General features: G+C 31.7%; 2 protein-coding genes across 2 annotated transcripts in view; both read left to right on the plus strand.

The window, feature by feature from the left end:
* LOC139529038 (immunoglobulin superfamily member 11-like) overlaps positions 1–16,483 on the plus strand; it is a 238,474-nt gene that overhangs the window by 12,164 nt on the left and 209,827 nt on the right. The gene's annotated exons all lie outside the window — the stretch shown is intronic.
* Positions 3,030–13,604, plus strand: LOC139528934 (basal cell adhesion molecule-like). The gene is made up of 6 exons (XM_071325181.1): positions 3,030–3,066; positions 3,631–4,116; positions 5,518–5,793; positions 10,023–10,073; positions 11,531–11,636; positions 13,297–13,604. The coding sequence occupies exons 1-6, from the start codon at positions 3,030–3,032 to the stop codon at positions 13,502–13,504; spliced, it is 1,164 nt and encodes a 387-aa protein (XP_071181282.1). The 3' UTR covers positions 13,505–13,604.

Consider the following 16,483-nt stretch of genomic DNA (forward strand, 5'->3'; position numbering starts at 1 on the left):
AGACAGAGCAGCCATTCAACAAACGCATGAATGGTCATCGAAGTGACTACACTTGCAAGCCCGACCTACCCGTAAGTCGTCATTTGAGATCACCGGGGCACACACAAGCTGATCTCAAAAACCTTACCATCACAATCATAGACCACAACGAGGGTTGGTCGAAGGTCGACAGAGTCGCTCGGGAAAGATTTTGGATAAGAAAGTTACGGACAGTTTCCTCAGAGGGCATAAATGAAAAATATAGAATGAGTCCCTCATTTTCCTATCATCACTTGTTTCCAGTAACTCCGGCTTTAGTACTGCCTTTACAGTTTTTTTCAAATACCAGTTTAAATTACAGGGCTCCATATCCATTTGGGATGGATGTATAAGTACGTAGCCACATTCAATTATTCAATTATTTTACCTCATTAGATAAAAATTATTTTTCTTATCATTATTAGACTGCTATTCGTTTGGGAGGCTTAAATATGTAGTTTCTGTTGCAATTGCCCTACCGTTGTCAAATTTGAAATATTATACCAACTTGGATCGGTTAGGACATTTTTGATTTTTTTGTTTGAGGACTGCCCTCGATGCAGTTATAACATCTAAACTGTCACAACCTTTGGAAATTTAGAGTTGTGGTAGTTCACATCGAAAATAACTTTTTTCATTTGGCATATCTTTGTAATCTTTGCGCCGTGTTTGGAAATTTTAAAATTGTATCAGCGTCTGTGGTGTTCGCTTAAATTGTATAAATTTCAAGATTTAGAAAAAGTTTCTCAGTTTGAATATATTTACATGATTCATTTGACATCGTGCTATTAATGAAGAAGGATATCTGTTATCCGAAATATCTAATATTTGTTAATTTTATAGTTATTTAATGGTGATGTTGTACCCTTTTTGATTTGTTATATATTATATTTTGTAGTGTACAGAATCATATTACATGATCCATAGCCCTGTAAGATTGATCGTTGACTATTTATTCTGTCATTATATATATATATATATATATATATTTATGTATATTATACCGCTGTTTAACACTGGTCTTTTGGGGCCATTTATAGTTCGGTGCGAGTCAAAGCTCCGCGTTGGAGATCATACTTTGAACTATAATTGTTTACTTTTTATACATTGTGACTTTGAGTAGAGTTGTCTCATTTGTTCTCATACCAAATCTTCTTATATATAACTAATCACATTCTACCTGTCCCAAGTAAAGAGCGTGTAATGCAGTTGTGGTTTTGTTGCTTGTTAGGAAATGTGTTCTGTTTAAAAATAAAATCATTCACATTTTGTCTTGTCGGAATATTGCTATACATTTTATTTTCTACAGTAAAGGATGTTGTTCAATGTAAGGCTTTAAGGTGAGCAGTATTTGACATCAACATCCTTTGATTTCTAGTGGGTACTAGTAACTGTTTCATTGACAATCGTACAATATATCGTTTTTCATGTTATTCTTACTAGAAAACACCCGTGAAATCAAGGGCATTAAATGCGTGGTTGAAAGTATAAAAACTGTTTTAGGATTAAAGTGTGTAAAATATTTGTGACTGGGAATTTCAGCTAAAGGTATCAAAAGTATGTTAAACCTGAACGGATGTCAATATAACATTTTAAAATATTCACCAGTTCAAACTATTCGAATTTAAGTCTTATAAATGTCAACGCAAAGGTCAACTATTTGAGTGATATGAACGCACAATGTTTAGACCTATTTCAAATTACACAGAGTTTGGTTTAATTTTCAAATGACCCTTGATTCATTACTCGATTACATACAATGTTATGGGTACTTGAGCTACAGTAACCGGTATTGTATAATCCCTATGTCCGTTGAAGCGATAAAAATCCAGTTTTCTCTAAATTCCTGGAACCGGTAAATAATCATATTTGATCTTACAAGTAATTCATACAAGCTATCAATTTGTTGAAACTTTCACATGACCTGGCTTGTTATATTGAAATTTTATCCCAAGCGTAAGCAAGAGATGAAATTACCGAATAAGTAGACCAGAGCAATGTGAAAATGGACACACATATATGGAATGCATGATGGTTTGTTAGTTTACCAAAATTCTGTGTAATTTTAAACAGTTCTAAACGGAAGTCTTGTATCTGACTAAAAAGTCCGTCCGATGACGGAAACAATATCTTGACGCCTTTATTTTTTTTCCATATAAAATAAGCCAAACGAAGTATCATCAGTGAGGATGTCAAATGCAACTATGCATGGTAGCTATAGGACAAATAGGCATGATGATTAGTTAATTGTGGAAGGAACAAAAGCAACATACAAAATGAGGTCTTTTCATTTAATAGTGTAGATATTATAAAACATTTGAACAAAACAAAATTTGGTACGTATTCAAATTGTCATCTGTACATAATTTGATGACCACAAGGCTTGTTGAATTTGTAAAAACACTGCAGAACAGCACCATGTACATTTTGATCTTTATTTTTAATCATCTTATAATTTCAATTAAGTTTCCATTTGTGAGCATACATATGTGTTTTGTTGTATTTGCATTCTCGTTAACACCATGAGTAACTTGTAGTTATGTTGTATGCACAATACAAATGTCAAGGCATTTGTGTGGCATCTCTGAAAAAGAGTGTCACACAATATTATAGCCTGTTTTAAATACAAGGAAAAATATAACAATGTAGTAAAATCATTTACATAATTTACTGAGATTGCTTTATGTATTAAAATTATCAGATCAAATGAGGATGAGTCGTTTATAAAATATCTCAACAGCTATTGTCCTCGCGTAGTTAATGATAAGTATACGCGTAAGTCATACACATTCCAGTATAACGTATGATCAGTTTGACGCCGGACGCCAAGTGATGAGAAAAGCTCACTTGGCCTTTCGGCCAGGTGAGCTAAAAACCTTCAAGTTAAAGGGTTAGGCCCTACTAGTTTAAATGTTTATTTTTTAACAAGTATATATTCAATATCTTCTGTATATGTTTTCTATCAAACACATGCACCGTTGTGTTTAAAAGATTTTCCCCATGATTAAATCATGCTATCATTCCACGTGACTACTAAAAGTGTAGAAGGTGATCACCACAGGTATACATTTATACGTACTGTTTCGTTTCAATCCGTACATAGGCACTTCCGGTATTCAACTGTCAAGTTAAAAATACATTCTTATATATCCATCCTTCTACTTGAAAGCTCGTATTTTATCATTGTTTTCTAATAAAGGAAACTTTGTGAGGTGTCAAGGGGTATTTTAGTTGATAATTCGATTTTAATGAGCTGTAGCCAAGATAAAAATCACTGCTCCCAATACGTTCGTTCGTCATTATTTGTTGGTTCGTGATCTCACCGGTTACCTCTATTATAACCTACCGTAAAGCCTTAGAATACCTAACATATATAGTGTTAACGTTAATTTAGATGTTTATTTAAATACTTTATCAGACATTCAATAACTTTGAAATTCAAGAACACTGAGTGAATACACAAAAATAGTAATAAATATTTGAATATCATATTAAAGGAGTTTGGTATATTCATTGTGTCATCTAGCAAGCTACGCTTATGGTGCAAAACATATTCTGTTTCGAGAATAAATGTTGTTACAAAACTACTTTCAGTTTGTATATATATTTTAGCCTATCCATCAGTGCCTGACAGTATTTCTTGTGTAGTTACTGCATCAATAAGAATACAGAAACAAGACAACAGTTCCACAAATTTCCCAAACAATCGAAACAACTTTGCTCCCAGTCCCAATCGAGACAGCAGGTCATCTCTTCTAACTGATACAGTAAATATAACTCCTGTGTTGACCACTGAAAAATCTGTTACAAGTTTCCGTGAAGGGGACACAGTCAAATTTATTTGTACAGGTAACATTGGAAAGCCTCCGGGAAGATTTGTTTGGCAGATAATTCCACAACAAGGAGAGCCCGTAGTCTACAGCAATGAAACTACGTTTGCTATTGATCAGACACCTGCCATATGTTCCTACAGAGGCACCAGCAACCTGACAGTTCAGATTGCAGCAGATCATTTCAAAGCAAAAGTCCGATGTTTTGAAGAATCACTAAATGATGTGCTGGGAATGTATGTAGAAACGGAGCCCCTTGATGTTTACTGTAAGTATAAAACTACTTTTTAATGTGGGAATAGGCAAATTTTAATGTAAATGTAAATATCTGTAAATATTTTGAAACGATATATCCCAAAGTGGGAGTGCTCCGTATATAAAGGAGGAAACTACCTGAACAGAAACAGAATAGAGCAAATTACAGTTTATTATCAGATTATAGTATGAATGAATAATATATTTCAAAAGAATATGTATATATATATTTATATTTATTTAAAATTAAATACACAAAAAGAGTTTTAAAAGCAGCATTGTCTAGCGCTTTCATCCATCTTGGGACTTTTCAAGACTATGAACGTCGTTATGGGGAACACATTAGTATTATGACGTAACGTCATTGTTCGTAACATATTAACACAGTGAATTCCAACCTTAATCAATGGCATTACACTACAAATAATGAATGTAATTCCTCTTTCTATAAAAAAAAGGCAATAACGTATGTTATCTTTTTCTTTCATTTTCTTTTTATTCGGATCGTAAAACATATTGTACATTTCGTACGTGGAAAACCCGTTAAAGTTAAGACGAAATCAATGCTCACAATAAGAAAACAGTAACTCCATATCTCTTGGTTATTTTTTTTTATTTCATGCAATTCAATAGCATAAAAAGTTCATCATGTCGATAGCATATGCTTAGTTTTCCTTTTATAATAATTCTAATTGTTATCGGATGGAAAAAATAAAGTATACGTTTGTTTGGATTATAACATTAACTGCGGTAAAAAGGACTAAACTATTTTTATCTTTGTGAATATGGTCAATTAAAGTTCATTTTCTGGTGTACTGGAAGAAACTGTTGATCTTCTATTTATACGAAAAGCGTTTGACTTGAATAAAAACTAACTGATGAAAAGGAATAATTTCGAAAACAAAATCTTGTTTGTGCAACATTTATACTGATTATTTCAGCTACAAACGCAACAACAACCCTGACCCCTACTTCTTAAATAAGAAATACCGAAAACGACTTCATCGCGTTTGTACTTAGATAGGCAAATTAACTACAGCCTGATGTAGGACAGGATCTGCCAACCGTAACAGAACACCTGAAATCACCGCGGTTTATGATCGGGTTCGTGTTGCATCATTCTTCAGATATCTATGATCTGTTGTTCATACAGTTATTCGTGCTTTGGTTGTATTTTTATCCACGGCATTATTAGCTTATTTCATAATTAAACAACTACTACTCATAAATCATGAACATCCGGAATGTGTTCTTCAATGCTAAGGAAATAGTTCTAAAATATCATTGTTTCCACCTTTGCCGCAAGGCGAAGACTATACATAAACATATTTCAAATAATTCTAAGAAAATAGCTTCATAATTATTCACATTTAATTCATTTATTTAAAAGGTAATTTCTAACATAAATTTGCAGATCATGTTAGACATATCAATATAACCAAACAGCCAAACAAAGTGCAATATGACAAAAATACGCCCACGATAAATTTGACATGCAAAGGAGATGGAAATCCCAGACCACACTACAAATGGTTCAGACAGGAGAACACAAGAAGGATACTTTCATCAACTTATCTCTATATTATTGAAGATGTTGTACAAAACAACAGTGACGTGTATATCTGTGAAGTCTATAGCACTATAGATGACATTGAATACAATGAAAACTTCTCAGTGGAGATTGACATAGGTTAGTTGTTTTCGTTTTCCGAGCTTTATAATAATATTGGAATATAAACAGGAAAACACTTCATTTTTGTTTTCAGTGTTGACTCTTCGTGAACACCCAAACTTATAAATATGTTGCAGGCATTTTTGTAAATTTAGGCATTTTGTAAAATGCCTGAAAATTTTAGGTATTTCAGGCAAGATTCACTCATTACAGACGTAATGACTGATTTTTCTAGGCATTTGACAAAATGCCTGGAAAAATTGAAAGGTATTTTATAAAATGCCAGAAATTATTTCAAAGAATGAAATGTTCAAAATAAAAACAATTGAAACAATTGAACACCAGAACAATTTTATCTATGATAATTATCAATGAATTAAAAAAGAAGAGTTTAAGAATAAATTTTACTGAATTACTCCAAAAAGAACAACAATTATTTATTATTTCTTAAAATGGATGACAGAACTGTTACACAATATTTGTTCAGAACGTTTGTATATATATTTTTTTTTGGCGTAAAATCTGGTTTAGAACATTAACCATATTTGGAGAAACCAGAATCATCACACATTTAGCTCATTCATTACCTTTACTGACAAAACACTTAACGTTCGACAGCATTGTCTTTCGCAATAATCAATTGTCAATTGACCCCTGTCAAAAGGGGTTGGTTTTAAATCTTGTGTGTTTCGAAATACTACTGAGCTGATGATTTCATCGCGGAATGATAAGCAATCTCTAGAGGTAGCTGCCTAGTGCTATAAAAATAAATTTAACACTTTGCAAATTATATGTGTCCGAAATGCTTTGTATATACCTTTATCAGGAAGGATCAACACCAACTATGTGAAAGCCAAAACAAGTTAAGATCTGTATGACCTAAAAGGACCATAATTTGAGGGCATCCGATACAGTTTTAAGGGAGTTAACTCTTGGCGCGACGTTAAGTGTTTGAATTCCCGCAAACCGTCACTTTTTGATATATCGGCTTTAGAGTTTCCTTCGTAAGTGCCGAGATCCGATAAATAAATAATGGTATGCCGCTAATATTAACAATGATACAACTTTAATAAAAGAACAAAGTTCCTATTTCCTTCACGTAGCACGTATTGTATTTAACAAAAGGCAATAGCCAACAATATTTTCATACGCCCGTAAAAATTTTGACGGGACGTACTATGGTATACAAATGCACGATTTCATTCTGTCCCTCGTAAACATGGTACAGCGTTTTATCCTAATTTCATTAAACTTAACATGGTTGTTTTTTCATGATGGTCAAACGACCTGTATACTTTTGGGGGAAGTTTTTGAGTTACAGGACTTTGTAACTAAAACAGGGTGTTTTTTTTTTCATAGATTGCGCTGTGTCTCAGAAACTATTTATAATTATTGCATACAATTTCACATAATTGTTAGTTAATTTATTCTTAAGATCTGTATACTTTTCCGTAATGATTCTTTAATTCATATTTGAGTTCTAGAATTTTTATTGAGCTTCAATTTGTTATCATAGAAAACATGTTGTGATATATAAACTTCCTTTTGAGCAAGAATAAGGAATGACTCAGGATATACTAAGCATGACTTCAGAGGCGGGTTTAGGGGGGAGGGGGCCCGGCCCCTCTTTTAAGAAAAATATTTGGTTGACTATAAGGGGAATCACTGAAGTGTGACGGAAGCGGCCCCCACTTATGAAAATTTCTGCATCCGCCACTGTGACAACCTACACAACGCCCGTGTTATTTTAAAAACATGTATTACGTTTTTTTCATAAGACGACGGGCGTATTATGCGCTCGTAGCGCAGCTGTTTATTTTGTTCTTTAATTTTTTTTTAGAGAAATGACGGAATGACAGCAAATGCATTGCAATTTCCAATATAATTCATATTTCCATATGGCATAACTCTAAGAATAGTTGATATACACTGATTTTCGAACGTGTCCATACGATATCAGTTTTATAGAAATTTGGCAAGAATTGTACACTTGGAAAATCTAAGTAACCAGAAGGACCGGAAGGACAGACAGAAGAATGAACGTGCGTTATTTAATGTACCCGCAATGCGTCGCACTCTGGTGAAAAAATCTATATAGTTATTTACCAATAAAATTACGCAACGAAAAAAGTATTTCGATTTTAATCGCAACTTGCCACCCTCTCCCCACTCCCTCCCTTTTCGAATAAAAACAGCATTAAAAACTGAGGAGAAAGTACATGTATATAAATGTACAAGATTATAAAAGTGACTTGCTTTGAAATCGTAATTTAGGTGGGCATAGTGAGAAAAGTTGGGAGAGGAATAAAAAAAAAAAAAAAAAGCTGGGGGAGGGGGGGTTTAGGTAATATGTCTAGTCCTCTCGCTATTAATTCAATCGTTTTTGTCAAATCAAAAATTTCAAAATTATGGTATAGTTTCTATGTCTGGACAAAGTCATCCTTTAGCATATTAAAGATTCTCCTTTTTGAGATTTTGTTTTGGTTTTCTGACATGATAAAAACGAAGATGGGGTTTAAATTGATATGAGACAACTCTCCACAAGAGACAAATATGACACAGAAATGAACAACTATTGGTCAACGTACGGTCTTCAACAATGAGCACAGCCCACACCGCATAGTTAGCTATAAAAACAGTGAACTTTAAAACTGTTTAGGAGCATCACAATTTTATTCAATTGTAATCATTGACCCGAATAACATTTTATTTTTATGAATACATTTTTAAAAGTGATTAAAAATGTGATAAAAAGGAATTTTAAGAAGTATGGTAATGAAACAGCAGCCCAAAAAACAAAACAAAAAGTAACATCTAAAGGTCAACATATGGTATAAAATTTTAATATACGAGTGTGTACAGTAGTACCTGTATGTCAAGTTTTAAATTGCAGAGTCTTGAATTTTAAAAGCCGTAGAAATTATCAACAGTCCGTAATAATTTTTTTTGAGATGTTTCTCACTTAGACCACAAACAAAGAGATGCATGTATGATTCACATGATTTTATATCCAAAAAAATATTACCAATTATAGGTAGCTCTTTACAAGCAATGTTTATGCGTCTGAAAAAAATGTCGTCAGTTATGCAGAGATAACATCGAAATTGTCTACCAGCGACGTCGTGCACTTTAGGGCTAACGTTGAGGTTACAAAGGGGGGGGGGGGGGACGCAATTATTAGGATAAATCGTGTTGATCATAAAATCCAGCACGGTGACATATATTTTTTATTTGAGATTTGGAGAAAGCATGACAAAATGCAGTTTATGCAAAAAAAATGATAAAAATGACATTTTCAAAAACACTTTATTTCTATATTTTATAGGTTTAAAAAAATATCACTTTGAGCATCTGGTCCGCAATGTCAAGCAAGGCTTGAAAAATTATATAGTCATTCGTGTAGTGATTTATTTTTTCCCTTATCGTCAATTATCACAGCTTCAGATTGAACCCGATCTTAATAATTTACGACAAAGAATATTTGCTCCAAAAATTCTATCACATTGCCAAACTTTTTTACAAAATTGCACAAATCCCCAATTTTCAGCCTCAATTTTCTCGAAAACAAACACGGTGACCTCTGTTTTATTTTGTGTTTTATTTAACTCGCCAAGGCCAACAACATATTTTAAAATTATAAAAATGACATTATATCGAGAAACTGTATGGGAAAATGTGAAAAAAACAGTTTGAATATCTCGTTTTTATCTTTTACCTCTCTTTAAGAAAATATAAGGAAAAATGGGATCGACGAACATATATCTAAATGTATGAAAGAGCTAAATATTATGTAACCATATTTTCAGAGTTATTTTACCTAATAAAAGAATCTTACTCCTTGGATTACTGTATCAATAACATAAATTATCACTTTATAAATGCCATCATATCAATGAATATATAGGGGAATACATCACATATTCATATATATTAACAATTTATCATAATCTTTTCAAATTTTAAATATTTAGGACATTTCTTGTTTTTGCTAACAATCATCAAGAAAAATGATATAGTGCAAGAGCTGTTTGAGTCCCCTACTTTGTTGTGTTGTTGAGGGATTGTTTTGCATTTATAAAGTTATATTCAATACAGAAATAAAACTTTGATTCTTAACGAAACTTCATCGTACATGTATATTAATGTTTCTTCTATTCACATAATGTTTGTAAGAATCTTGGTGTATTGATGCTTAAATAATATAATTTATTCAAGAATATAACAATTATATCATGTTTTTCATACAGTGGACGAATTGTTGTCATCAAAAGAAACAGATTCATTGCAGATTTCAGCAGGTATATGTTTCATGTTAAAAGCAATCCGAATGTCAGAGTCATATCAAATGTCTCAATTAGCTCATTGTGTACTGAATTGTACACATACTTTACTTTAGACTTTTTGTATATTTGTTTTTAAGTTTCACAATCCTGCACAAAAAGTTTTCTGAAGCAGTTAAGCCTTTAATGTAAAGATTCTTATGAATGTCATATTTCCAAACTAAATAAGACTCATCAGTGACGCTCAGATCAAAATAGTTGTAAAGACAAACAAGTAAAAAGTTAAAGGGCATTGAGGACCCTAAATTCCAAAAAGTAAGAACATATTATTAATATAATTTATTTGTATTATTGGAAAAGGATTTTGACACATCATTTTGAGGTCGATATGCATTTGACATAATAATAAAATGATAGCTCAAATCATTAATAGTTATGGCCAATGGAATACAAATTTCATAAACATTAGCATCTACATATATATATAAACGTTAAGAAATGTCTGTTTTTGTAAAACTTGCTTCTATGACAGCAAAAAGTCTGTAAAAACATTGTCTTGTTGAATTTGTCACCCTCATAATGTAAAAAAAAATATATCGATAACCATTTGAAATATATTTTATTCTTATAAAGAATACCAAACAAACAGGATAATAGAAATGCCACGAAACCAAAACTCTTTAAGGAAACTATGATTTTGAGCCGTCAGCAACAACCTAACTAGTTAGTCTCGTTTCAAAACAGTTGGACGGCCAATCAAACGGTATTTCTTTAGATTGTTCGAATAGTTAGAGAGTACCTCCGTTCATCCATTGCCTGTCAAACGATTTTAAGATATGATATATTTTAAATTATCCCTTTAAAATATAAGTTGCTGAAACCGCTATTGCATACTTCATCAATGTTTTTCTTTTACGGAAAATCGTCAAGGAACATATTGACAGGTTATATGAGATAAAACCTGAAAGAACGATTGTTATGCTACAACTATATACAGTATTTTAATTGTTGTATGTTTGTATTGGTCGCCAAATTTTGTGGAACAATAAACAACTGTATACAAGGAAGAGGGGTTGTTTACTATCTGATAGTCGAATATTGACAACAATTTGTAAGCTAAACAAAAATTGTATGATAGATAAAATTATCAAAAATTAGAAATATGTATTTATATTTTTTCGTTGATTAATAGCGTTTGATTCTATAACACTTCCTCGTGATATCTTTACCTTCAAGTTTTTTTTTTGTTACATTTTTTAATTATTCATATATCCTAAAATCTCCATTATTCAACCTCAAACATTCACTAAGTATTTAATCGTTCGTAATATTTTCTATTTCAAGAGATTTTAGAATTATCTGAAACAAGTAATTTGTTTTTACCCAAAAGAACAATGTCAAACGAAAAAAACAAGAAATATGAATACCTTTGTAGATATATATGAAAATATGTTTTCCCTATCGTTAAATTCTAGAATATGCAGCATTGGTAATTCCGGTTATATGTGTTATCAGTATGTGTATGATATTGTTCGGTGTCAGGAAGCATAACTGTAAAAGTGAAAAAGGGAATATCAGTAGGTAAATATTGTTTATGATTTATTTTTGAAATAGTTAACACAGTATCGATCACAAAGAGACAGGTACCAATAGGAATATAGAAGTAAGAGCAAACAAGATTGCAGTACAAAGAAAATGATTTCACCAAATGGATTCCCATGATATGAATGAAACGTTAGTGTGCCGTTATTCAAACCCGTTTTTGCATTTAAATCTTTACGTCGATTTTGTATTTTCAGACCGAACGCCCAGAAAACATTTCGAGACACACATACATAATGTGTTCCTACACCGGTATCCAAGTCAAGCGTATTGGTCGATAGCCTACAAACATGATAACATAAAAACATTCATAATATAAGATTTAGACTCTCCTGTAGAGACCACATGGCCTAAAAAGTTATCAACTATAGCTCAACGTATGGCCATCAACAATGACCTTCAACAATGGACCATAATCATATCGCAAATCATTTACCAAAAGATTCCAATCGACAAATGTTAATCAATTAAAACGAGTGATTGTCTGGTCAAAAACAAAATTATACAGTTTCAAACGAAAAGCCCCTAAATTTCAAGTTCCTAACTGGAGACTGCAACATTAAAATTTGGCAGGGAAAATAATAAAAACATGGATAAAACAAATATGTCAACATTCAACTTGGAAACTAGCTTAAAAAGAAAAACAATCAGCACTTTACATTTTAAATTTAAAGATATGTTATTTATCGGCTAAATATTGACACAGCATTCTGTTGCTAATGCACGTCAACTTTATTTTTTTTCTACGTTATCACTATTATTCATCAAACAAACAAAAAATAAAAAAAAAAATAACTCGAAATAAGGAAAAAAAACAAGAAAGATATGTTCACAGAATAAGTGTCAATCATATCTTACATTTTACTCTCAGACTGTTAAATTTGTTCTTTGCACGTTTTAGATTTAATAGCATCTGCTGAATGGTCATGCTTATTCATTACTCGTTTTGTAACTGCTGCCTTATTTTGTAGGTGTTTCAGTATTTATTATTATAACATGTATTAGAAGGGAAGCGAAAGATACCAAAGGCACGATCACACTAATTACTCGAATACAATGTGACAACACTATATATGACAAAAAACAAAAAAACCGACAAAAGGATAACATCAATGTACAAAATACAACATAGAAAAATCAATGACGGATTAACACAAATTGAAAAATAATGAGATGTGGCATGGTTATCAATAACATAACTTTCCACAACAGATAAAAATGACACAGGAATTAACAACAATAGGTCACCGAATGGCATTCAACATAAGCTAAACCAATACCACAGTCAGGTATTAAAGGTCTCCAAAATGACAAATGTAAAACTATGAAAAAAAGTAAAACTATGAAACTACGAAACTATAAAAAAACTAACAGCCTGATGTAAAAGTATGTACAAAATAATAAACGAAATCAAATATGATATACAGCAACAAACCACAGTCACCGAAATATAGGCTCCTGACCCGAGACAGTCATATACATAATGTCACTTGACTTAACATTTAAGAGGTCTTCCCCTAACCTAATATATAATAGAACAAAATATAAAAATCAATTTATCAGATGTTGTTGATTTTGTCTTTGATCGAAAACTATGGTTAACTCATGCAACACATACTACATTCAAATTTCTTTACAGATTGAACAAGGCATCTGTCATATATTCAGAAGTCAACGAACATACAAAGCTGAAATATAGATTGAAAAACAATCAAGCAACTGCATCAAATCCCGAACATGCAGATATAGAACATAATTTTATAGAAGATGATGAAAAAGTATCCGGTGATCCAAGATTTAAGTACAATATGATCACAGGGAAACTAGAAGCATATTTAAACGTTTAATTGTGTTTTATATATTTTGTTGTTACATGAGATTTCAGTACAGATACTATATCTAGCATGACAAATTCAAATCAAATCATCGATAAAATTGATTACTTAAGTTTGTCATGCTTATCCATTGGTTGCCTGTCTTCACATCTTTTGTAGAACTTGTTATCTTCAACACAGGCATTTATAGTACTGTAAAACTGCCAGCAATATCTATAAGCAATAAATGAAATTCAGAAAACTTTTCATAGAAAACTTAAGGTTAAACAGCGAAATATACTATTGCTTTAATGTATATACTAGTACTATGAATTATACGATTTTTATGATTGTAATTGGTTGCAATGTAAAAGCAAAATCACAAAAATACTGAACTCCGAGGAAAATAAAATCGGAAAGTCCCTAATCACATGGAAAAATCAATAACACATAAAAAACGATCACCGAATAACCATATTTTAATCAGTGAACTAGAAATTAATGACTCTACTGATACTAGAAAAGCTGATTATTACCATGACTTTTTCTAATTATTGATACAGATAGACGACTTCACCAACATGACCAACGGAATGATGTGAACTTCCCAATTATCAATTTACTATTTATAAGCAGTTACATATCATCTGCACCGTCATATGGTGTTAACATATATCATATCATTGACATATAAGCTGGATGTTTGGTTAGCCATATAACCAGGTTCAATCCACAAGTTCTTCTTAAAATGTCATATATAAAGTCAGGAATATGTCAGTTGATATAAAAAAAAGTCCAGTCTGTGCATTTTGGTGATTGTTTTTGTTGAGGTAAAGTGTTTCTGTAGTTCCGTTGTTTTCCTTTTATTGTGATGTGTGTCCTTCGATTTTGATTTTGTAACCCTAAATTGTGTTTCTAAATCTATTTTTTACTTTTAAACAGCGGTATACTACTGTTTATTTATCTCGTTTTTTGAAAAATAAAATACAACAAGTACAAATATGGAGTTTTTCCGTTCTGTTACGCTTAACCAATTCGAATTCAAAACTCTGAAGGTTTACAAGATATCAACTGTGGTATGATTGTCAATGGGACAATTATCTAAAAACCATAAGATGTATTATTATTGCTTTGCATCGGTATCCAAGTCAAGCGTATGGGTCAATAGCCTACAAACATGATAACATAAAAGCATTCATAATATAAGATTAAGACTCTCCTGTAGAAACCACATGGCGTAAAAAGTTATCAACTATAGCTCACCGTATGGCCACCAACAATGGCCTTCAACAATGGACCATAATCATATCGCAAATCATTTCCCAAAAGATCCCAACTGACAAATGTTAATCAGTTAAAACGAGTGATTGTCTGGTCAAAAACAAAATTATACAGTATCAAACGAAAAGCCTCTAAATTTCAAGTTCCTAATTAGAGACTGCAACATAAAAAATTTGGCAGGGAAAAATAATAAAAACATGGATAAAACAAATATGTCAACATTCAACTTGGAAACTAGCTTAAAAAGAAAACAAACTAATCAGCACTTTACACTTTTCATTTAAAGATATGTTATTTATCGGCTAAATATTGACACAGCATTCTGTTGTTAATGCACGTCAACTTTTTTTTCCTACGTTATCACTATTATTCATCAAACAAACAAAAAAAGAATATAACTCGAAATAAGGAAAAAAACAAGAAAGATATATTCACAGAATAAGTGTCAATCATATCTTACATTTTACTCTGTTAAATTTGTTCTTTGCACGTTTTAGATTTAATAGCATCTGCTGAATGGTCATGCTTATTCATTACTCGTTTTGTAACTGCTGCCTTATTTTGTAGGTGTTTCAGTATTTATTATTATAACATGTATTAGAAGGGAAGCGAAAGATACCAAAGGCACGATCACACTAATTACTCGAATACAATGTGACAACACTATATATGACAAAAAACAAAAAAACCGACAAAAGGATAACATCAATGTACAAAATACAACATAGAAAAATCAATGACGGATTAACACAAATTGAAAAATAATGAGATGTGGCATGGTTATCAATAACATAACTTTCCACAACAGATAAAAATGACACAGGAATTAACAACAATAGGTCACCGAATGGCATTCAACATAAGCTAAACCAATACCACAGTCAGGTATTAAAGGTCTCCAAAATGACAAATGTAAAACTATGAAAAAAAGTAAAACTATGAAACTACGAAACTATAAAAAAACTAACAGCCTGATGTAAAAGTATGTACAAAATAATAAACGAAATCAAATATGATATACAGCAACAAACCACAGTCACCGAAATATAGGCTCCTGACTCGAGACAGTCATATACATAATGTCACTTGACTTAACATTTAAGAGGTCTTCCCCTAACCTAATATATAATAGAACAAAATATAAAAATCAATTTATCAGATGTTGTTGATTTTGTCTTTGATCGAAAACTATGGTTAACTCATGCAACGCATGCTACATTCAAATTTGTTTTCAGAATACAGGAGGCATCCGTCATATATTCCGAAGGAAACGAACATACAAAGCTGAAATATAGATTGAATAACAATCAAGCAACTGCATCAAATCCCGAACATGCAGATATAGAACATAATTTTATAGAAGATGATGAAAAAGTATCCGGTGATCCAAGATTTAAGTACAATATGATCACAGACTAGAAGCATATTTAAACTTTTAATTGTGTTTTATATAATTTGTTGCTACATGAGATTTCAGTACAAATACTATATCTGGCATGCCAAATTCAAGTCAAATCATCGATAAAATTGATTACTCAAGTTTGTCATGCTTATCCATTGGTTGTCTGTCTTCACATCTTTTGTAGAACTTGTTATCTTCAACACAGGCATTTATAGTACTGTAAAACTGCCAGCAATATCTTTAAGCAATAAATGTAATTCAGAAAACTTTTCATAGAAAACTTAAGGTTAAACAGCGAAATATACTATTGCTTTAATGTATATACTAGT

Source organism: Mytilus edulis, chromosome 6 (genome assembly GCF_963676685.1).
Source record: "Mytilus edulis chromosome 6, xbMytEdul2.2, whole genome shotgun sequence".
In the NCBI taxonomy this organism is placed as follows: domain Eukaryota; kingdom Metazoa; phylum Mollusca; class Bivalvia; order Mytilida; family Mytilidae; genus Mytilus; species Mytilus edulis.